Source organism: Solanum tuberosum, unplaced genomic scaffold (genome assembly GCF_000226075.1).
Source record: "Solanum tuberosum cultivar DM 1-3 516 R44 unplaced genomic scaffold, SolTub_3.0 scf00177, whole genome shotgun sequence".
NCBI lineage: Eukaryota > Viridiplantae > Streptophyta > Magnoliopsida > Solanales > Solanaceae > Solanum > Solanum tuberosum.
This window is the reverse complement of record NW_006239101.1, coordinates 349,710-372,957: the sequence shown is the minus strand read 5'-3', so window position 1 is coordinate 372,957 and position 23,248 is coordinate 349,710. Positions and strand designations below refer to the sequence as shown.

The 23,248-nt window shown below is 33.9% G+C and overlaps 4 protein-coding genes across 6 annotated transcripts; 1 reads left to right on the top strand and 3 right to left on the bottom strand.

Annotated features, from left to right (window-relative positions):
• Window positions 1-68: 68 nt before the first annotated feature.
• LOC102600174 (UDP-glycosyltransferase 86A1-like) lies at window positions 69-2,361 on the bottom strand. Its single transcript, XM_006354290.2, has 2 exons — window positions 1,717-2,361; window positions 69-1,015 (listed from the first exon to the last, which is right to left on the bottom strand). Exons 1-2 carry the CDS (start codon window positions 2,249-2,251, stop codon window positions 129-131), a joined length of 1,422 nt encoding a protein of 473 aa, XP_006354352.1. The 5' UTR covers window positions 2,252-2,361; the 3' UTR covers window positions 69-128.
• A 1,006-nt stretch (window positions 2,362-3,367) lies between these two features.
• On the bottom strand, window positions 3,368-10,491 carry LOC102599838 (RNA polymerase sigma factor sigF, chloroplastic). Of its 2 annotated transcripts, none has more exons than XM_006354289.2 (9): window positions 10,221-10,491; window positions 7,618-7,769; window positions 7,332-7,459; window positions 7,037-7,231; window positions 6,406-6,676; window positions 6,087-6,317; window positions 5,238-5,378; window positions 4,861-5,061; window positions 3,368-4,105 (listed from the first exon to the last, which is right to left on the bottom strand). In XM_006354289.2, the coding sequence occupies exons 1-9, from the start codon at window positions 10,300-10,302 to the stop codon at window positions 3,818-3,820; spliced, it is 1,689 nt and encodes a 562-aa protein (XP_006354351.1). In that variant the 5' UTR covers window positions 10,303-10,491; the 3' UTR covers window positions 3,368-3,817. The 2 variants fall into 2 exon arrangements, with proteins under 2 accessions (XP_006354351.1, XP_015167309.1); XM_015311823.1 differs by lacking the exon at window positions 10,221-10,491 and adding an exon at window positions 9,322-9,386.
• Window positions 10,492-13,818: 3,327 nt separating this feature from the next.
• LOC102599511 (transcription factor TCP11) lies at window positions 13,819-14,939 on the top strand. Its single transcript, XM_006354288.2, has one exon. The coding sequence runs from the start codon at window positions 14,037-14,039 to the stop codon at window positions 14,640-14,642; it is 606 nt and encodes a 201-aa protein (XP_006354350.1). The 5' UTR covers window positions 13,819-14,036; the 3' UTR covers window positions 14,643-14,939.
• A 635-nt stretch (window positions 14,940-15,574) lies between these two features.
• Window positions 15,575-22,129, bottom strand: LOC102599183 (OTU domain-containing protein DDB_G0284757). 2 transcript variants are annotated; one of them, XM_006354287.2, is made up of 11 exons: window positions 21,845-22,129; window positions 19,850-20,241; window positions 19,607-19,776; window positions 19,107-19,180; window positions 18,427-18,481; window positions 17,922-17,996; window positions 17,727-17,800; window positions 17,597-17,645; window positions 17,123-17,207; window positions 16,346-16,402; window positions 15,575-15,914 (listed from the first exon to the last, which is right to left on the bottom strand). In XM_006354287.2, exons 2-11 carry the CDS (start codon window positions 20,169-20,171, stop codon window positions 15,850-15,852), a joined length of 1,026 nt encoding a protein of 341 aa, XP_006354349.1. In that variant the 5' UTR covers window positions 20,172-20,241; window positions 21,845-22,129; the 3' UTR covers window positions 15,575-15,849. The 2 variants fall into 2 exon arrangements, with proteins under 2 accessions (XP_006354349.1, XP_015167308.1); XM_015311822.1 differs by having other exon boundaries at window positions 19,850-20,176; window positions 21,845-22,017.
• Between the last annotated feature and the right edge of the window lie 1,119 nt (window positions 22,130-23,248).

The following is a 23,248-nucleotide window of genomic DNA, read 5'->3' as shown; positions in this document are numbered from 1 at the left end:
TATATATATAATAATAATAATAATTGAGTTTACACTTCACCGTTCAATATTAATCTAAGTATTCAACTTAAATAAAAGTTACTTTAAATTCACGTGAATATAGTGTTTTAAGACTAGATCCTCTCAAGCTAACTAATCTTCATCTTCAATTCTTCAACAAACTTGTTAAAATTAACATTTGATGATCCATTCGTAGCTAATGTATCATGAAATGTCTCTTTCACTTGTGCAACATTCTTCCTTAAATTACTTGAAGTCTCTTCGTTCATCAAATATTTAATCTTATCGCTTACTTCCTCTCTCGTGATCGATTCCTTGTCACGAAGATTGATTCCAACTTTCCAATCATAAACCACTAATTTCCGATTTGCGAGTTGATCTGTGACAAGTGGAGAACAAATCAACGGCACCCCACACCAAATGCTTTCCACTACAGAATTCCATCCACAATGACTCAAGAAACCTCCGACTGCTGAATGTGAAATGACCCTCGTTTGGTTGCACCATGGCACGATCAACCCTCGATCCTTCACTTTTTCTTTATATCCAACGGGCAAAATATCATTTTCATCTTGACCTAAAACATTAAACCTAAGTACCCAAATGAAATTAACTTCACTAAGCATAAGTCCATGAGCTAATTCAAGAATATCCTCTTTGTTGACAAGAGCCACACTCCCAAACGAGACGTACAAGACCGAACCACTAGGCTTGGCATCGAGCCATTGGGTGCAATCGTGCTCGAACCATAGGCTACTTGAAATAGTTAGTTTAGTGAAATTTGCGGACACAATTGGACCAATGGCGTAGAACTTGTGGTTTTCTTGAATCGATGTGATGGTTTCAAGTTCGAGCTCCTGAACAGTATTGGCTATTATTATATCAGCTTTTCGAACATCTTGAAATGCCTTGTTGATTAATTGGTGCACCACTGAATTTTGGAACAAGGATGGCAAGTCACTTGATTTGATTGATTTAACTCCAGGAATATAATCAACAATATCTTGCCGATTTTCTGTTAAAAAATTATTTAAGAAAATTATCAGTTTAATAATTCCACGTGAGAATATTGAAAACACTCTTAAATCAAATGTGAATTATTAGTTTCATTTTCAAACTATTGACAGTTTTAAAAACACTTATTTAATTGACTAATTGAACTTAAATACACTCTCGATCTTACAACATGAGTGAAATACACCCTTCTCTCGACTTTTTATTAAGAGTTACATGTCATACAAGAGTTTGAGATCACTTGCTATGTCTTGTGGCAAATCGAGGGTGATCAGGGTATATCTAAGTTTATTTAGTCAAGTAGAAGAGTTTTTTTAAGGTTGTCAATAATTGGGGATGAGCTAATAATTTACGTCAAGTTTAGGGATGTTTTCAACACTTGTCTCATTCTATATTCTAACAAGACTTGTGAGATGACATCACTCATCACGTAACAAAGTGACACGTGTACATACGACAAATATTTAATTTTACTAATTCAAATTCACACCACACATTATTCATCACGAAAAAACGTTTCCAATAAAAAATTTCTAATTTTTAGTGTATTTATCTAATTTTGACTTAGAAACATAACTTTAAATCCTGAATCCATCCATCTCGAAAACCGAGTTCTTTTCAATCAGAAAAAGAGAGCAAGCAAGCAGTATTCATGTATATGTAAACTCAGACTTAAACGTATACAGTATAAGAAAAACTCACCATGAGAGCCAGAGTGTCCATTTTCTTCAAGCAAATCGAAATGATAATACAGAGCAAAAACCAAAGCTGGCTCAGTGAAGAATGAAACATGAACAATCTCGTATTTTTTTGCGATAATCGATGGCCAAACAAGGAAAGTATCAGCAATCAAACAATTAATTGGATCAATACAATCCTCTTTCACTAATTCCCCAACTAGTTTATCAACATGATTCGAAAATCCATTTATTAGACCTTCCAAAAATGGTAACGAATTCATATTCCGATCGAATTCCAACGGAAATCCATCGGAAATAGTTAAATAACGTATGTCAAGCCCAGATTCACAGGCTTTAGAGAAGATATTTTCGAGCCCGGGCTCTGAGGAGGAAGGTGAATGGGCTTTTGTTATTTGGGAATGAATGAATTGTGTGTTGATAAAAGTTATTATGAATCCTTTTGAAGCAAGTTTTAAGGATAAATGGATTGCTGGATTTATATGACCTTGATATGGGCATGGAATTACCAAGGCATGAGGATGAAGCTTTTTTGCCATTTTTTTGTTTTTGAATTGGTGAACTTTGACTCTAGAGCTACATGTTTCTTTATCTTCAAGAGTAGGGGTGGGTGGGTAGCTCAATTATTCTTTGGGGTACTAGTGTGAAAAATATCTAAAGTGATTTTTTTTTTTTTGAAACTTCAGAATAACTCATAGCAATTATAATCTCTGCCCCAGCCTCTGTTCTTCGGGTGAGCAATTTGTGCGCACTAGGTAAACCTTCAAGGTGTAATTACCTGCAAATCACATAGGGAATGTAAATCGCACTAGACAAGCCCTATGCGACAGACTCGATTCAAAAGGCATTGAGGGGGATTGATCTCAAGTCATTCACGTGAATAAATAACATATTTTTTAATGGCACAAAACATGAACGCAGGGGCGGATCTATCATATAGTGAAGGGTTTGTTTGAATTTTTCTTGGTAAAAACTTATCTCGTATATATAAAGTATTTTTTTAGTTTTTCTATGTAGATGCATAGATTTTGAACCTTTTGAAGATATGATCAGAGGATGACTTTAGTAGTTAAGGAATTTAAAGTTTACTCAAGGTTTCAAGGTTTCAAGTTTAGATCTCAAATATTTTATTTTTATTTTTCGAACTTAGTGACTTGACATCATTTGACATCTACGCTCTTCAGTTTTGAATATGCACTAATAAATACTTAAAAATTATAAAAAATTAAATAACTAGACACACATGTTACTTTTATGTCTTACCTCTTGCACTTTTTTTTAATTAACTTGTGCTAAATATAAAACTATTATCAATAAAATTGGTAATGTCTATTATTGTGGATAGTAAACAAAAGTGTGCCCAGCTGTCTGATTCCATTAATTAATTAATTTATTGAAAAATAAACACTATTGGGTTAGTTGTTTGACTCTGTTGAGGTAGTTCTCTTTTTTAGAAATTTTATTTTTGTTAAATTCTCTTCTATTTGAAAATGATGCGTCTGTTTTTCATGATCAATGATTGGTCTAAGTATTTAATTATTGGGATCGTTTGATACCTGAGATAAAGGATAATAATTACAGAATTAAGTATGAACTTATCTTCATGTGTGATTTGAGATATTAGTTAATGTGGGACTTCTATTTGCACACACAACTTTTTGAAAAAAACTTCCATTTGAATAAATGTCAGGATGAAGAAAGAAAAGATTTACAACTTGATACTTTACAAGATAAAAAGGGTAAGAACAGGAATAACATGTTCACAAGTATTTTGTAAAGCAAAACTAAAAACAGCTAAACATTTATCCCATTACTTCTTTTTTGGGTGTCTACGCCAGCTTTCATGCACCTCGACTCGACTGACTCTATGGGATACCTGACACCTCCCATTAGCAATAGGTATATACCATGCAACTCTGTCCATCAAGGCTAGGATGGATGGGAAGAATCACCTAGTGTTTTAGTGTCTGCTGGAATTTGAATGTTTGCCCCATACTTAAAAGGATGTGAGCAACTTGTATGTACTGTTGATTTCAAAGTAACATCTGCTACATCAGCCACAGCTCCGACTCGAATCGTGCTACGTAAATTGAAGAGACTGTGATCTAAAAGAGTAAATCGGAATATGCATCGAGGCCATGCTTGTTAAGATTCTGCTTTAGCTTGTATAGTGCTCGGGTCTCTAGTTGTCGAACTCGTTCCTTTGACAGTCCAAAAACAGTGCCTATTTCGGATAGAGACTTTGGTTTGCCATCTCCAATGCCAAATCTAAGTCGGATTATTTTCCTCTCCTTTGGACTCAGGACATTTAGGAGGCCGCGTATGTGACGCCTCATAAGTTGTTTTGACACACTCAGTTCTGGTGCTTCAATTGCATTGTCAGCAGTAATTTCCTGGATTGAAAAAAATGATATCCTCTCTTTAGCAACCGTCAACACAAGATCGAAAATTTCCTGTAATCCGACAAGCGGGGTATCCGAGTGGGGTTTGGAAAAGGTAGAGTGTACGCAGACCTTACCCCTACCTCCTAGAGATAGAGAGGTTGTTTCCGATAGATCCTCTACTCAAGTAAAGGCTAAAGCATCTCAAAGTGATTTGTAAAAAGAATGCAGAAATGAAATGCAGTAACAGCAACGAGATATAGCGCTACAGAGAAAGAACAATAACAACAACGAACTAGTGCAATAACCGAAGCATACAAAACACAGATGATAACAACAATCAACGAACAAGAAACAACGAGAAAAGTGCTAATACTACTGGTAAGAGAGTAGGTACCCGATAACCCCACCTATCCTACCTCGCAGGAAAGCAAGAGAACATTCAATAGCACATAGTCTAAAGCGCCAAGAAGTTCTAGGGAAGAGTTTCTAAAAAAGGGTTGCAGAAAGCAAAGAAAAGTCGTAAACATGGAAAACACTTGCTAATTATTAAGTCCTCTGCAACAGACCTATTTTCTACCAGATTTTATAGCCCCTTGGACTAGCCAGTAATCAGTATCACATGCAAGCCACAAAAACATTATAGGGTAATATCCTTCTGACTCTGAAAAGAGGGAATATCGGGAGGGGAGCCAAGGCTTGGACAAATGAAAAGAAATCACTGCGTACTTAGTAAGAAAGCATGAAGTGGCGCAATGAATCATCACCTGGAAAGTAGTATCTTGATCCGACCACACTGACTGTTGCATTGAAAGAGGTGTTCTAACATTTGAAAGCAGATTCTGCAACCTTTCCACACTCATTCCAGCACATGATGCAATGTCTTCTTTGGTTGGATAGCGATTGCCTTGTTGAATGCATTCTTTTTTGGCGTCTTTTACTTTAGACAGAAGCGCATACACATTTTCCTGCAATTCCAGTTTGTGCAGATCAGCTACTTAGATATCCAGATATAGAATAAAGGTCATTCATAAACATTTTCAGGCTTCCAGATTAACTGTAGAAAGAACTTAGAAACCATCAAATGAAAGTTACGGTTTGCTTCAATAAGAGGCCATTTTGATAGAAAAAAAGAGGTCCTTACGGGCAAACGGATTGTCCTAGAGTGTTGAAATATGGCCTTCCTAACTGATTGCCTTATCCACCAGTATGCATAGGTAGGAAATCGACAACCAGCTTGAGGCTTGAACTTCTCGACACTTTTCATAAGTCCCATGCTTCCCTCCTGCAACAACCCAATCCATCAGCTGGTAAAGTAATAAATGATAAACCTCAATATAATAAAACTGCATCTTCTTAATGTTAGAAGTGATTAAGCAAGCTGCACACCCCCCACCCCCCTTACCACCACCACACTTCCCAAAAAATATCTCTGACACTTAATTGTAGAATCAAATGTGTAACCAAACACTTCGGGATTCTAACACAACAATATATGACGTATAAACCTCTGAAAGGCTAAACAACTCCTAGAAAAACGTAGGATATTAAATAAAAGCCGATTAAAACATATTCTCAACTAATAGGCATCTCCTGCATAAATTTTTTCCTTCCATTTTGCCCTATCGTTTGCTAAGTCAGAGCATGAATCCGAAGAAATTGTAGGTCCTTTGAGAGAACTTCCTGCAATTGATTTTAGGTCTACCTCCCTCTTTTAACACCTTCACTCGCAATGGTTTCACATCTACGGATTAGTGCATCCAGTGATCGACGCAGGACATGACCATACCATCTCAACAAACCTTCTCTCATTTTATCCAACACCGGATTCTAACTCAAAATGGGGACAAAGAATGTAAATCTTAAGTTCATAAACATGCAAGATCCTGAAGGCCAGACAACACCCTTGACATAGCATAGCTATACAAACATATCTTAGACTTAGAATAGTGGACAAACGATGAGTATCTTATGTACATAAATATCCATTTACCTGCAATAGATCCTGAAGGTTGAGACCACGTCCTTGATATTGCTTAGCAATATGAACCACCATTCGCAAATTGGCATTAATTAATTTCTCACGGCTGCTCTTGCCGGAAAGAAGTTGTGATTTCAATTCTCGAGAAGTAATCCCTGCAGCTTCAGCCCACTCAACAGACGTTGGTTCATGAGCAAACTGAATCTGAAGCTGATGCTTCACTTCTTGTAATTTCATGGATATCTGAAACATGACCGGATATTGATTTAATTCCTTTTTTCTTTGTGAAAAAAATATTTCTACAGGAACAGAGACAAGAAGAGCAAAATACCTGTATCTTGACAATCAATTCAGACTCCTCTTTGGCGGTTAAAAGTTGTTTAGTTTCGGGACCCCATAGGAACATTCGAAGAGGATCATTTAGATCAATAGATTCGTTCACTTTTCTCCGCACATCTGGCCTGCCTGAACGATTTGTCTCCTGAACTTGTTGTGTTGGCTTTGGAGCTCCCCTTTTTCTAGACTGCCTCTCTGTAAAACGTGTTGACCTTACTGTCCGTTGCTCTTTCAGTTTATCATCAACCAAATTTGTGGATAGGAAACTGAAATCAATCAGACAGGAGATAAGTTATGAAGATTGAAGATAACTGTCAAAATGAAAACATAAGCAAAAACACAAGTGGGGTCCGGGGAGGGCAGAGTGTATGGACCTTACCCCTACCTTGTCATGTAGAGAGACCCTCAGCTCAAAGAAAGCAAAAACACAACATTATGAAGACATGAGCAGTGAAAACAACACAATAGTAAGAAAATAGAGGCATAAGAGACAGCAAGTAGCAATAGAAAACTAAGAATGAGAAATACAGAAATAGTAAAATAATAAAAATACCGAAATAATACTAATACTACTAGCAGGTATGAAAATAAACAAGGATATTATCAAGACGGACAAAGGAACATACTTCGGAAAATTAGAATCATCAAGTAATTTGGAGTCTTCAGCTAATAAAGCTGCCTCTCTTGATGCCAACAAAGCCTTTCTGGCGAGAGCAACCACGCTGTGTGGTTCAAAGTTCATTAATTTATCTCCCTTACTGTGAAGAGGTTCCTTATTCGGAGATAATGGTCCTTTTCCCTTCAGATAATACGGGGGAAATCTACCAGCAAAACCACAAAGTGAACTAATGAAATGACTGCACTAGAAAGAATGCTATTTACACGATACTAAAATCAACAGATGTAATCACTTCATCTTACGAATATGATGGACCAGGGCAACGAAGTAGCTGCACTTGCAAAGCATTTATATTTTGCTCTGAATCAACAGCATCATTCTCTTCCAATTCTGAGGATGCAGCATCCACAAGCCTCCTATCTATTGTTGCCTTCAGCAAGAAAAATCAGAGCCACTTTAAATTAGTGATCAGAATAAGACAGAATGTTGTATGCATATAATATCGCTACCACCTACCTAGAACCATAATACAATGAAACAACATTGAATGTTTCTAAATCTTAAGTAAAAAAACTCCAAGAGTCTCACCAGGGATGTTTTCTCTTCCTTTACTAGGTGCAATTGCAGCCGATTCTCAAACTGCTGCTCCGGACCGATAGCTGATGCAGGAACATGTCGACCCAAATAAGCATGTGGCACTGAAGAAAGCACAGGAGCAGCATGCTCATGAAGCATCAGAACTGCAAGTTTCATAATGTAATATTAAACATATATCCTTAAGAAATAGGATTATTTGCATTAATGATTGAAAGCTACAGCCATAAAAGCGGAACAAGATATGTCAATGGCTCCTACTTTATAAATATTAAAAAACACCTCTAAGGAAGCAATGTTGTAGTACTATTTTTTGAAATGGCAATACGTAGTACTAAACTGCACCTAATTTCTTGGGATTATCCTTCTAACAATCATTCATCCTAGCCAACTTTGGCATATTTCTGGTATCTCAGATAGTTAGCCCTCTTAGCAGACAGTTTAATACTTCACATCGGGATTCAGGATTCTAGCCTACTATTTTATAGATGTCTTTAGTAATGGACAATACCCATAAGCTATTAAAACTAGAAACACATTGTTTCTTCTGTAGTAAGAAGAAGTGATTACATGAAACCAAAGACATCTGATTAAGAAAATAATTCTTATGGCATCTACAATTATCAATCCTAAAGAAGAACAATTTTAATTAAATATACTTAAATTCTTATGTCTATTATCAACCATTTTAATATTGAACCTTCAATCTGTGGCTGGTGACAGTCACCATATTGTGTAAAAGGCTAGGAAAGTCTGACCATCATAGCATAACACAAAAGAATGTGCGACTTTTGACCAAATAATGACAGTTCTCTGTCGTTCTGATAAAATAATGATAAGGAGAGAACAGAAATATAGTGGGAGATGGAAACTTTTTGTTGACAGAACAGCATAATCAGATCCCGATTATTCAAGAAAAACCTTTTAGATAATTCAAAAATGCATGTGCATAACTCAACACAAAAAGCTAGCTCATGAGTCAAGGATTTCCCAAGACCATAAAATGAGACAACAGTCTTCCACCAACACTGGTCACTTAATATAGAATTAATGGTCTTTTCTATCAACTGAGTAAGTAACAATCTAGCATCAATATCATAACAATGAAGTAATCTAGAGGCACATTAAATCAAGCTAATCAAGTTAATGCCACATTTCACTTAAGGCATTAACTTTATAAAACTAAAGTAACAAACATGTATAACTGGAGTGCTAGACAAACCAAGCCAAAAACAGTGGGAATTCGACATTTACAACAACAATTATGCTTCAATCTAAACTAACAGAATTCAGCTATATGAATCCCCACTATCTGTTCTGCATTTCTTCTCCATTGGACAAGTTTCATTCCAAAATTCAACATACTTCATAAAACGCATCAACATTATAAAACTAAAGTTGCAAATATCGATGATTGGGAATGCTAGAAGAATCAAGAAGGCAAAACCAACGGGATTTCAACGCATTTACAACAATAAGTATGCTTCAATTTAAACTAGTTGGATTTGGCTAAATGAATTGTCATTATCCATTCTCAATTTCTGCTCCATTTGGACAAGTTTCATTCCAATAATTCAACACATTTCACTAAAGGCATTAACTTTATAAAACTAAAACTACAAATATTGATAAATGGGAATGCTAGAAGAACAAAAGGAAAAACAATGAGAATTTGAACACATTTACAACAACAATTACCCTTCAATCTATTAGCTGGGTTCGGCTACATGAATCCTCTTTATCCATTCTTCATTTCTGCTCCATTTGGACAAGTTTCATTCCAATAATTCAACACATTTCACTAAAGGCATTAACTTTATAAAACTAAAACTACAAATATTGATAAATGGGAATGCTAGAAGAACAAAAAGGAAAAAACAATGAGAATTTGAACACATTTACAACAACAATTACCCTTCAATCTATTAGCTGGGTTCGGCTACATGAATCCTCTTTATCCATTCTTCATTTCTGCTCCATTTGGACAAGTTTCATTCCAGCAATTCAACACTAAGGCATTAACTTTATAAAACTAAAGCCACAAATATTGATAAATGGGAATGCTAGAATAACCAAAAAAGCAAAAACATTGGGACTCCACGCATTTACAACAACAATTACTCTACAATCAAAACTAGTTGAATTGGGCTATATGAATCCTCATAACTAGAAAGCACACTAAATAGCTAATTCAGCAACTTTGGCGCCTCATTCACTAAAGGCAATAACTTTTTTTACCTGCCACCTCCCACCAGCTACGGCATATGGGAAGAAATCAGCTAGTGTTTTTCTGTCTTTATTGGAAGTAGAACCTAAGACATCATCGTTCTCAACCCACTTCATAGACCACTAGGCCACACCTTGGTGCTCACTAAGGGCATTAACTTTACAAAACTAAAGCCACAAATATCAATAAAATGCAAATGCTACTACACTAGAAGAACCAAGAATGCAGAAACAGTGAGAACTCAATGCTGCATTGATAACAACAATTACCCTCATCCAAACTAGTTAAATTCAGCTATATGAATATCATTCCTCACTATTCTATTATATCCCCATTTGGACAAAATTCATCCAATAATTCAACAATTTACCTGAAGAAGAACAATTTCTGAGTTGGGTTTTCTGAGAAAAAGTTGGTGGTGAAGAAAGAAGGTTTCTTCCAGCAGCCTCCATAGCTTAAGCTAAGCTATCTTGTGAAATTCTTCACTATATATAACTATTTTTCTGGTAATTGGGGTGTAAAAAAGATATCTTTTTTCAGAATTAAGAGGGGTTTTAGTGCTAGCATGAGTATTTTCTTGAATTAAAAAAGCTTCATTTGAAGATTGAAGATTGAAGATGAATGGAAGTGATGGCTTTTGCAAATGTTTGAACTTGTTCTTTGCCTCAAGAATTTGATAAAACCCAACAGGATGAGATTTTTTTATCTTGTGTTTACTGTAATACCCCTCTATCTTTTACTTTTTTTCTAAAACATGCCATTGTCATAAATCATACTAATATAGTAGTACTCTAATTAGTATAGTTTTTGACGATTCTTTAATTTCAATTTTTCACATGATATAATTCAAATTATAAAATTAAAATATTTTGATACATTATATATGAGTGAGGTTTATTTGCCTTTTGATATAATTATAATTTTTAGTGTGTAATTATAAATATCTAACAATTTATATAACACAAGAAAATTTGATTTCCTTTTATAATAGTTGAATATTTGAATTGTGATGATGTAAAATTCATAATGGAGGTAAGATTTGAGAGATGCAAAATATGATAAGTTAGTCATTAATCATGGTGTATTTCTCATTATATATATTAGATAAGTTATTCATTTTGCAAGAATCAAGTCAAAAGATATTTTAAATAGAATAAAATTCCCATTAGATTTTTTTTTTTAAAAAAATACCATAAGTATTCGTCAGACACATTTTTCTCAAGTGTAATCCAAATACATATTCTCTCCTATTTACCTTTCAAAAAACTTCTTAAAATCTAAATTCTCATAATTAAACCAAAATCATATCAAATACCAACATTGTCTACTCATTTCAGTCAAGCAAAGTAATTAATTAGAATGACTAATTTGGACATTGTTTATTTATTCATATTTAGGGGAAGTAACATTGTTAATACACTTTTACCATATAATATTGCTAATCTTTTACTCTATTCATTACCCATAAAAAAAATGCAATTCAGTGTAATTACATAAAGTAAAGTTTGGAAAGGATAAAATGTATGCAGGTTTTATCCTTAACTTGGAGATAGAGAGATTGTTTCAATAGACCCACAGTCAAAACAATCTAGAGAAAAAAAACGCAAAAATAAAGAAGTAATGACAAAATACTATAAACAACTTGACACATCAATCTAAACAGTAGTCATAATAAGATAATAATTGAAATACAAAAAGTAAAATAGATACTAACTAAACTCAAAACATAAGAAATTACAAAAGTAATGTTATGACTAATAACACGTAACAATAAGTGAAAGTCAAGAGACAATGCTTAACTATCTAATTAACTTTATAATATAATTCATGGTTTCCATAACCTCATATCAATCCTTCTCCACAACCATTAAAGCAAGATAAAATTGAAGGGAAAAAATAAAATCTTTTTTATTTTCTAAAACAATAAATGTTTTAGCACATTTATTTTTTTGTAAAAAATCTAATAAATAATACATTCATATTAATCAAAATTTAAAGCGAGAATTGAATAGTATCAGTCCTTCAGCCTATACTCATATATTTATTAACGAAGAATATATGTTTCATTTTTCAGTCGCTTTTAATTAGTGTTACAAGGAAACGAGATATACAAATGGCGACTAGAATTACTGTTTTCATTCTAATCATATTTATATTTTCAAAATCTCAATGAATCTATGATATGATCATTTATTTATAATGAAATGGTATAACAAAGTCGATATATTTCAATGAATACAATAGGATTTATGACGGTTATACAACTATATTAAATTGAAAATAATTTTAAATTGATCCAATCATCCAAGACAAACTATAGTAGGAGATTTATTAAGATCATTAAATTTAGGGGCCGTTTGGCCATGCGATATGAAATCATGAGATGAAATTAAAGTTTTGTTTGGACATGCGGTATGAAATTTTTTTGTCGTATATTTTCTCATAAACATAAAAATCCCGTAAGTTGTAAAACTATTAAAATAGCCCCAATTGTTTATTCAATCTTATCAAATAAACAAAAATTTATAAAATCACATAATAAATTATTACAAAACTATTTGTTCTCCACTTAAGTAATTGTTTCATCTAACTTTAATTTAATAAAAAATAAAAATAACATAAATTGTAGTGTACTAGTCTTTAATATAATCATCCCACATAGTACGGACAATTTCCTCACGTTGAACTTGCATTTCTTGATCATGTGACCGAGAAGATGAACCAACATTGTTACTTTGAGCCATTTGTTGGTCAATATCATCCACAACTATATTTTCTATGCTCATAGACCATAAATATTTCATCAGTACTTTGGTATTCTCGCAAATAATTATGCAACACTGCACAAGTTATAGCAGTTTTCACTTGTGTATCAATATCATAATGGTTCATGCCTTGTTTCAGTATTCTAAATCTATTTTTCCAAGCTCCAAAAGTCCGTTCAATCACATTGCGCAGAGATGAATGCCTATAATTAAACAGTTCTTTGGCATTTTTGAGGCTCTCTTTCACCTCCTCGATAATCTTGCAAATGATAGTGTAGTCCTTTGTATGGAGCTAAAAATCCTTTTTGTGTTTCGAAAACCAGCATCAACGACATAATATTTATCTACCAACAAACATTTTATAAAGAATTACTAAAAACATATGTGACGTAAATGAGACAGCTTTGTGTAACTAAATAATATTTATTCTAAGGATGTAATTTAAAGTTACATGTGGTGGAAATGGAAGCTGTGACGTTGGTTCAACAAGTGCATTCTCAAGTACTTTACTATCACGTGCAGTACCTTCCCAACCAACAACAACAAAGGTAAATCGCACATCAAAATCACAAGCACATAAGACTATATGTTGGTGAGAATAATAAATTTTATGTCGGTGAGAATAATAAATTTTAAAAAGTAATGATGTAATAAACTTTATTTACATATGAAATAAATTGTTAGTAGATATAAATGTGGGATTGTTTTAACAAAATATAAATTAGTTGATCAATTTTTGTATTAAAATATCTCAAATCATGATATGAAATTTCCATATAATTTCATATCATGGTTTTTGGAGAATATGAAATCATGAGATGAAATCAGCGTAAAATCGCATGTCCTAACGCTGATTCCATTTCACGATACCATATCGTGATATGATATCGCATGGCCAAACGTCTATTTAAAATATGAGTTTCTAACTAAAGTAATCACTCGTTATCTAACTAGAAAAAATAATTCAAAAACCTCCTGAACAAACAAAACGAGATCACCATTTCTTTGTAGTAGTTAAATTTTCCTTAATATCATAACTATAACCTTAACTATCTTTTCATACACTCACAAATACAAAATCTTCATATATGCATTCTTTTCTCTCATCCCCTTATTCATAAAACCCAAAAAATAAATTACTATGTTGTTATTTCAACAAATTTGTTTTCTATTTTCCAAACAATTTTTTATTTTAAAAAAAAGAATAATTGTCTAAAGTGGAACCCACAACACAGTATTGGGCCCATGAAGCTTAATGGGCCATTTCAGTACACACACTTTCCAAGAAGATACAGAAACTCTCACATCAATTTTTTTCCTATAAAAACTCTTTTCCCTTTTTGTGGGGTCTATCAAAAATCGAAATTCATCCCTAAAGCACAAGGTACTACTTTTCCCTCCATTTAAAACAAACCCTAAAAATGGGTTCAGAAATAGTCGTTTCCGGTGCAATCTCCGGCGCCGGAAACGGTAGCGTTAACTCAGAAGCAAATGACAAAACTGCCCTTGCAGTGGTTCCGACGAAGAAGAGGAATGCGTTATCCGTTTCATCCAGCAAAGACAGACATACAAAGGTCAATGGAAGAGGACGGCGCGTAAGGATGCCGGCGTTATGCGCGGCGCGTGTTTTTCAATTAACGAAGGAACTAGGTCATAGGACTGACGGAGAAACGATAGAGTGGCTTCTCCGTAATGCTGAACCATCAATCATCGCTGCTACAGGAACAGGTACGATTCCGGCGACTCAAGTCACTACGACGTCGGAAAACATACCGTTGTCTCAATCACAACCGTCGGTTTTAGCTCCGTTAACACGAGCTACGCCGGTTTCTGGATTTCCGGTAGGTGGTGGATTTTTCTCTATGGCTCCGCAATCACAGCCAAATTGCCGGCTTGATTTGTGCCAACCGTCGTTGGAATTTTCCGGCAATGCGTATCGACATATGCCGTTTACGGCGTTGCTTTTACAGCCGGTGACCGCCGATGAGGGCGAGGAGAAAGTCGCCGGAGAAGATGGGAAACAGTAGAGATATGGATAAGTTTTAATCCTTATCTTTTTGTGCTATAGACTAATGGCAGCTTTTTTTGGACTAAATGTGTCAGTTACTAGACTTTTGTAGGTCCCTTTTTGCTATATCTAAAAGATTGGTCCAACTTTTTGGGTTTTGGGGAATTTAGTAAAATAGGTTAATTTAGGGGTTAAATGTTAATTTTTTATATATATTTTATTAGTAGTAACTCTCTTTTTGTATTTGTAAAAATATATATTATTGTTCATGGATAAGGAAGTTGTTACATTTACTCAAAATGTAATGTTCTTTGAATCTTTTGTTCATTTTAATAGTTTATGTTAAGTTTGAATGGGTGAAATATTAAAATAGGAATGAAAATTTGTATTTTGAAATTAATGAGTTTATGATATATCAAATTTTATTTGTGAATTCATAATCCTTCTTTTATAATAACTATACGATTTTATTTGAAAGTGAAATTAATCTTTATTCGTTACAAGTATTACTCTAGCTCTCTAGTTCTTTAGCTATGTTACATGTTTTGTTTTGATAGCTATATTACATGTTTTGTTTCGACTCGCTGAAAGGTAGAAGAGTCGGCTAGTCAGTTTCTTATGATGATTCAATGTTAATAACCTCATTCAATTTATTCCCTTTTATTTTTTTATCGTTTATCGTGGATTAGATGGATAGCTAGTAGTTGTGAGGAGGTATGAAGGATACATTTTATCTTTCATAAATAACTTTTCAAATTGTAGATACGCATAGTTTCTCTTACAATGTGACTTTTTCAATTGGAAAACATATAAGATATTTACCGTAATTAATATATTTAAAAAATTTCTTATATTTAGTAACTCTTTAATTTAACCAGGTGAGAGTTGGAAAATCTTTAATTTGTATATGCCATTATGCTAACTGGAGAAATGTACAAGTGGAGCACAATGTTTGAAGAGAAACAAGATATGAATATAACAATATGATCTTAGTATGCCAACTTAGAACAAACTAGTACTATATTTTAATAATTATGTGAATAATTATAAGAATATAAAGCAAGTATTATTTATCATATTTTAAAAATAATGCAAAGTTAGTTGATCCCAACTTGCTCGGGATTGAGGCATAGTTGTTATTGTTGACCCGGAATCTCTGTACCGTAGCCGGGATGTTGCCATTGCATGTAGGTAGTGTTTAGCTTGAATAAACAGGTCAAGAACTCTTAATGCTTGTTCCAGAAACTCCACTTCTTCTTCTTCTTCTTAAAATCATCACATGGCAGGAAGTCTGGGAATACAACATTAAACTAACAGTATTAGGATAATATAAATGAAGAAAGCAAGTGATAAAAATACTCCCTTCATCCCCTCGTCCCAATTTATGTGACATAGTTTTGAATCAAAACACAGTTCAAGAAAGAAATGAAGAATTCTGAAACTCGTGGTTTTAAGATGACATACCATAACATTTCTGATTAGGTGTGAAATTGAAGTACACAGTTAATTGTTTCAAGATATAGAACTGTCGATCTTTTGGAATAGACTAATAATAAGAAAATAGTGTCACGTAAACGAGAAGGAAGGGAGTATATGTTAATTCAGGAACTGTGCATGTACCCCTCCAGCTTTTCAAGATCTTCATTTTCTTCCTTTTTATAGACTATCAAATGCTAAGACAAATCATATGAAAAGAGGGGAAGAATGTACAAAAGTAATTACCTCCTTGAGGGTAGATTGAGTTGTAGTGCACCTCCGCCCAAAAACTCAAGTATATGACTGCACCAAGAGAAGAACAAGAGAAGCAATTCAGTTTCTTTGACGGAATCAAGATATCAAGACTTCAAACACTGCTCTTTCATCTAGTTTGTAGCCACCATGACCCCCACAAAATGCACGTGTACAAAAAAAAAAAACATACTTCGAGTCCTGTTCCGAGCAATATCCAGATTTACAGTATCCATTGCTTTGAGATGTCTACACTTGTTTTCATAGTTAGTAGAGGTATGAAGTATAACACAGCATAGAAAATATAACATGCATGCGTAACCAATATAAAGTTTTAAGTTTGTCCCTATTCATTAAACCTTCAAACTTTCCATTGTTTCTACTCACTCAATATGTTCAAGTTAACAAATTTATGCCTCTAAGAATAGAAAGGAATGCTCGTTCCAAGGATTAAAAAGATACTATTTGCATTCTCCACATGACTCGCGATCCCCCCTCTCAATCCTATTCCATTGAAAAAGAGGAAAGTGGCTAGTCAAAGAATAATTACTTCCCCTAACAGAGAACATGCTTAACTGCAAATAGGAAGTACGTGCAGCATTGTGAAATTGTAATTAAGAAGAACAGAAATTGAGAATTAGGAGCCATGCCACTCTCACTTCCAAATTCTTTTTCTTTTTTTAAAAATCAAAACTTGTTCAATCACATTAGTTGAAATAGAGGATACTTTGCAGAAAGGTAAAAGCAATTGAAAATTTGAGAACTAGTTACCTCTGTTTGACTTTTGATTCTTCGGAAGGATCTCAATGTAACATGTGTCTTTGAATGACGTTATAACAAGAATTTTCACGCCATACTGCCCACAAGGCAAAAAGACAGTCAATGAGCAACATAAATAAGTTCATTCACAAACCAATGCATTCTCATCTAATATCACCACAAGCAAAATCTTGAAAAAATGCATCAAGACCACACATAACAGAGAGTGAAAGAAGGACATACAAGATGGAGGGACGCGAACATGCATTTTCTTCCACATTAAAAAATAAATGGTTAATATGCAGTCATGAACAACTATGGGACCACGAGTAAAGATTATATAGAAGCATGTTACTTCCTCAGTACCCATCAACGTGCAATTAACAAGCTACTTGGATATCCAATGCCTCTATACCAGGACCAGGACATTCAAATTATGGAGAGAAAAAAATTCAAGGAAGCAAAGTAAGGGGCAATAATCAATACCGAGTCAGCGGCAGCCTGCAACGTAACATGATCTCCCCATTCCCCATTCCTGGTTCGACCAAAATAAAAGCAGATTTAGATTATGGAGAGAAGAGGTTTCAACATAGAGAAACAAAGGTATGCTAATTACTTGGACATCCTCTTCAAGTATTCATCATATGCCATTGGGACATACCCCTCATATATCTCCGGATGTTCTTTAAGCTGATCAGACCAAATGATTTTACAAAACCCACTTAGTAAAATGCATTCGAATTTTTGAAATAATTCAAGTATGAAACCAGAGTATCAAAAAGAAGATAATCGTATTCACTTAAACAAGCACCTGATTGACTACTTGCTGTCTGACAAATTTGTGGTGCTCTGGACCACGATAGAATTGATCTGATAAAGCATGGAACTGGAACAAAAGTGAACAGGTCAGTAGATGTGCAAAAGAAACATATAGGATGTCACCTTATTTCAACAAGTTTAGATCCCCAGGAGAAGACTTATCCCACAGAAGGAAAACTGGGCCAAGTTTCCAAACCCCATAAAAGTAGAAGGTTAAGAAAATTTGAATTGTCCGTTTTTCTAACTATTGACATTTCATGACTAATTATAATAATTTGGCAGGGCAAGCAGCCCAACAATATCTCATTTGAGTTCTCAATACAAACTTGAAACAATTGTGGTGCCTTCTTTTGTGTATGATTAATAACTTTGCCACAAGTCATTTGAGAAACGGAAGTATAAATATTTAGCTTCAACTTAAAATAAACTCATGAAAGTCCCATCTAGACAGTTTGGTATCATTACTACAACACAAATCAACCAGGTAAGAGGGTAACCTGACAATTTCCATCCCCTTGCACTTTGTGCTCCACCAAGTCAAATAATTGCAACCTGAAGTTAGAAAAACCAGAGCATGGGATGCTTAGCAGAAAATAACTTAGAGCAATAATATTACCAATCAATTGAATTAGAAAAAATATCAACTTGAAATTATACTTACGTGGAGTAAAACAAAAAAGAAAAAAAAGAAGAAAAAACACATTCATGGTGTCCTGTGACTTTATGGACAGAGAGTTGGCAATATCTACTTGAATGTGCTTCATAAGTATACAAAGCAACAGAAGGCTAGCTTGCTCAATGCACACCAATTGCTTCCTGTGCTTTTCTCAAGTCCCAACTCTCCTATTTGATTCGCTTTTTTCTAAAATGCTTCAGGAGTTGGGTGTTACTTTTCGAATAGCAGGCAGTAGGAACCACCAGGAATTAGAAAGGCAACTAATAAAGGAAGGAAAAACCTAAGAAAAGAAGACACAGAAAGGCTTCTGGAGACACGAGATCGCTATCAAGACAGGTTTACATTTCTCGCAGTGAAGCTTTATTTCATTAGCTTGAAAGTTCTCAGGACTTTGGAGAGAATTAAGCAAAGCACTACCTTTAGAAAATATGTCATTAAGTTCTTCATAAACAAAAAAAAAATGTTCACTTGAAAACCTAAGACGGAGGGATCAGGAGATACCTATCTAGCAGCCTTTGGTGATCAGATGTTGCTTCATCGACTGAAGGTATGTCTCCGTTTATTCTAGGAACATGCTGCACGGTTAATAATACAAATTGTTATAAGAAACTAAAGAAACATTCAAGAAGGTATATCCACACAAAAAGTCTATCTTTATCAAGTACTTATTCTTGAAAAAATGAATATGGTTTATCATATCCTTTAATATAATACAGGCGGTATCCAGATGAATAAAAATAATTGGGTAGCTGGTTGACTGCTTATTTAAGAGGCTACTGATCTGATGATATTAATTCGATAAAGCTAAACCTATATGCAACCAGTGCCAAGTAAATGGTCACAGGTACAGAGCACCATACAAGTCCTCATACACAAAGTAAATTAGTTGTCTCGATACTTGCACAAAGCAGACACTCAAAAAGTTACAATGAAAGTCCCAAATAAGAGGGGAATTTCAAGCTCATCAAAGCTTCTACAATTTACTAACAGACAGCACTTACAGGAATAGCACTCAGCTGGTTTATTCTCTTCCCTACTTCTCCATCAATCTCAAATTCATCTTGTATTTCCAATGTGTAAGTATACTCTTCTCCATCGTATGATCTGTCTCCAGGACTAGAGCAAGAACTTGAAGGCCCTACATCATTAGCTTTGACGCCAGCATCATGCCCTGTGAATCATATGCATATTAGCGAATGTTTGAACTCGAGAGACAATCCCAAAATTGAAAACAAGAAATATACCAGCATAGTACTCCCTTGGAGAACCATGCCAATGCTGTACACCAGTGGAGGCTTGCAAGTACTGGTCATCTGCATGTGAAGATTGAGCATCTTCTGTAATGTACAACTCTGACCATTCTTCTTGTAGAGCATGAGCAATAACCTCATCATTGTCAACGTTGCAATATGATGGGTGATAAGGGTTTTCTGTGGAATATTGTTCATGACAGATTTCAATGTCATGCTGTGTACTGTCACCGTAATAGTTGGAACTAAAAAGTTGGTCCACATCGAGAAAACTAAGAACCCCACGAGCAGCATCATATTCCGGTTCACACGACATTATACCTTTCAGAAAAAGTTGCCAAAGTCAAAAACGTCTCTCACCCCTAAATTGGTTCAATCACTTGTACCTGAATAGAGCACGTTAATGCAGGGCTCAGCTAAGAAGGCTAAGATAATTCTGATTTTTGTTTTTTTCAGTTGGAATGGAAGTTCACGCAATTGTACTTCTTTATACCCAAACCTGGTGATGGTACCACAATAATTGTTCAATAGGAACTATAGCTAGACAATATAGCCACCAGCTCGATTGCTAAAAAACATTCTATCCCTCTCCATACCACAGTCCCTACCAATATATCAAACATTATTTTCCTCTTATTACTTGTTATTATCACGAAGCACCACTGCAACCTACCAGCACTACTGTTATACAACACCGACTGGTATAGACCACTAATAAGTTTATCTAGGAAGCATTTTACTTTCGTAAAACATTTCTGGGGAATACCAACGACAGCGTACCTTGATAAAGAACTAAAGCATGAAAAGAGAAACAAGAGGATCAAGCCAATGGAAACCCCTCCTTAGGGACAGTCGCATAGACTGAGACGTGAATGTAAAGCAAGTGTTTGGGAAGTTGGCCCGACCCCAACTTAACCTTTAATGTCATTGGCTCACCAGCCTAATTACCTAAAAGTTATTGTTCAGTATTGCAAAAAAACAGTTTCTCATGATGATATCATTTTCCAGTATTTTCCTGACCTTGAATTATAGAAAATCCGTTCAGAAAGAGATAATCTTTTACCAAAACAGGAAAATAACTTCTATTACCTACGGGTAGAAGTCATTTTTCTTGGCAAATATTCTAATTCATACTCCATATTTACTTGTTTCATTAATATGTCAACCTTTATTACTCAGAAATATCACCAAAATACCATCTTCTTACCCAATCCACCACTTTTTGCAATTACCAAATATCACCTACTTTTATATCCAACAACTTACCGGGGTAAAAAACAATTCTTTACGAAAAATATTCTCATCAACTACATTTTAAGTTTTACCAAGTATATCCAATTCACTTTAACAACAACATATTCAGTTCAGTGTAGTCCCACAAAGTGAGGTTTGAGAAGGGTACGATGTACACAGATGCTACCCCTACCTCAAAGATAGAGAGACTATTTCCGATCAACCCTTAGCTCAACTTAAATGAATTCATTCTTTTCCCACAATCACCATAAAAAAATGTCAATTTTATTTACCCCTAAAACAACCATCAAACATTTTTGTTCTAAATTTCTTCCATCCTATAGCCATCCCTAATTCTAATTTCTACATTTGACTTTCAAAAATTCAACTTTCAGTCTAATTCTTCATTTATCACCAACTAATACAAACAAATATTTTAAACTTAATTTCTAACTTTTTAATTACAAACAAATAAATAAATCCTCCTCCTCAACCCCTCTCCCCGCCAAAATCCATAAAAATAAAACAAAATACACTAAAACCATACAAATACAAAAAAATATATATATATTAAAAAAATACTATATACCACCAATTACTCCATTTACACGTTTTCCCTATTGACGAAGTAATTCGAAACTTTAGCATAAAACAATTCAGCAAAAAAATCAGCAAACTTGAAAAAATAATAATTAAAAATCATGAAAATAGGAATTAATCACAAATCAATCAGAAAAAAATCATCAAAAAACTAACCTTTAATTCAATTCCACTTCAATTCTGTTCATATGCTATACGAATATACAAAAAAAAAATTAAAAATTTGTGTTGTATAAGAAGAAAATAAGTAGTGATAAAGATGATAATTATTCTTTTATGGAGAGAAAAATGAATTTATTGATAGAGTAAGAAAAAAGGGAATTTACAAAGTTTTTTTTTAGTTTGAAACGTAAAAAAAAGATTTTGATTTATAGAGGTATTTGTGTACGAATTTTTATTTTTATTTTTAGGGAGGGGATTGGGTTTGCCTTTTGAGTAGAATGAAAGATACCGTTGCTTTATATTGAAACGTAAAAAAAAGATTTTGATTTATAGAGGTATTTGTGTACGAATTTTTATTTTTATTTTTAGGGAGGGGATTGGGTTTGCCTTTTGAGTAGAATGAAAGATACCGTTGCTTTATATTGAACGTTAAAAAAGATTTTGATTTTATTAGAGGTATTTGTGTACGAATTTTTATTTTATTTTTAGGGAGGGGATTGGGTTTGCCTTTTGAGTAGAATGAAAGATACCGTTGCTTTATAGCGCCTTTTGTTTCTATCCTTTTTTTTATTTTTTATATTTATACGATCCGATCACTTATATAATAGGCGAAAAAAAATACGAGAAAAATTGTACTTACTAGAAATTAGTTTACCAACAAAAGAGGTTGTTCAGATGATAAGTAATAAACATTTTTACTTTCTCCTCTAAAAATATACGTTCGAATCTCACACCTTAAGATTATGAACGTGAATCGTCAAAAAAAGTAGAAAAGGTGAAACCTACAAAGAGGAGTTTAAGAAAAAAAAATAGTTTACCAACAAAATAGGTTGTTTTAACAAGAAGCAACAATTAGCCTCTATTTCCTACCTTAAGGTTGTGGTTCGAGTTGTCAAAAGAGTAAAAAAGAATTAATTTACTGATAATATAGGTTGTGGAGTAAACATCTTTCACCTCATGCTCTAAATGGTGGGTTCGAGTTATTAAAATAGTAAAAAGGTGAAAGGGTAAAAATAAAAGGAATTAATTTAATTACCTTCTTAATGGATGTATATATAGCACAAGTACAAATTAGTCGAGTGGTAAAAATCTATCATATTACTAATATGTTTGTATCAAATTATAGGCGTAAATCATTATACCTGTTTCAATTGAGAATGATTATGATTATCTAAAATGATTAATTTATATAGAGGTAAGTGTCAAAAACACATTTGAACTATTCCTTTTTTTGAGTTTCATACCTAAACTATCACTTATTAGTTTGAGAAACACACATCAGTGGTGTGTGTAATGCACTCTCTTTTATTTGAAAAAACCTTGACACGTGACTTTCCACATGGATAAAATATTCCACCTTGATAAGAATTAAATAATAAACTATTAATATTAATTAAA

Excerpts from the sequence above, each read along its gene's own strand:
- LOC102600174 (XM_006354290.2), bottom strand. The coding sequence starts at position 2,251 with ATGGCAAAAAAGCTTCATCCTCATGCCTTGGTAATTCCATGCCCATAT. Across the intron at positions 1,016-1,716 it reads TGGACACTCTGGCTCTCATG|AAAATCGGCAAGATATTGTT; the intron begins GTGAGTTTTTCT and ends ATTTTTTAACAG.
- LOC102599838 (XM_006354289.2), bottom strand. The coding sequence starts at position 10,302 with ATGGAGGCTGCTGGAAGAAACCTTCTTTCTTCACCACCAACTTTTTCT. Across the intron at positions 7,460-7,617 it reads AGGAAGAGAAAACATCCCTG|GCAACAATAGATAGGAGGCT; the intron begins GTGAGACTCTTG and ends TTCTTGCTGAAG. Across the intron at positions 5,379-6,086 it reads ACCTTCAGGATCTATTGCAG|GAGGGAAGCATGGGACTTAT; the intron begins GTAAATGGATAT and ends GGGTTGTTGCAG.
- LOC102599511 (XM_006354288.2), top strand. The coding sequence starts at position 14,037 with ATGGGTTCAGAAATAGTCGTTTCCGGTGCAATCTCCGGCGCCGGAAAC.
- LOC102599183 (XM_006354287.2), bottom strand. The coding sequence starts at position 20,171 with ATGTCGTGTGAACCGGAATATGATGCTGCTCGTGGGGTTCTTAGTTTT. Across the intron at positions 17,801-17,921 it reads GACAGCAAGTAGTCAATCAG|CTTAAAGAACATCCGGAGAT; the intron begins GTGCTTGTTTAA and ends TGGTCTGATCAG. Across the intron at positions 17,208-17,596 it reads TGCAGGCTGCCGCTGACTCG|TATGGCGTGAAAATTCTTGT; the intron begins GTATTGATTATT and ends CCTTGTGGGCAG.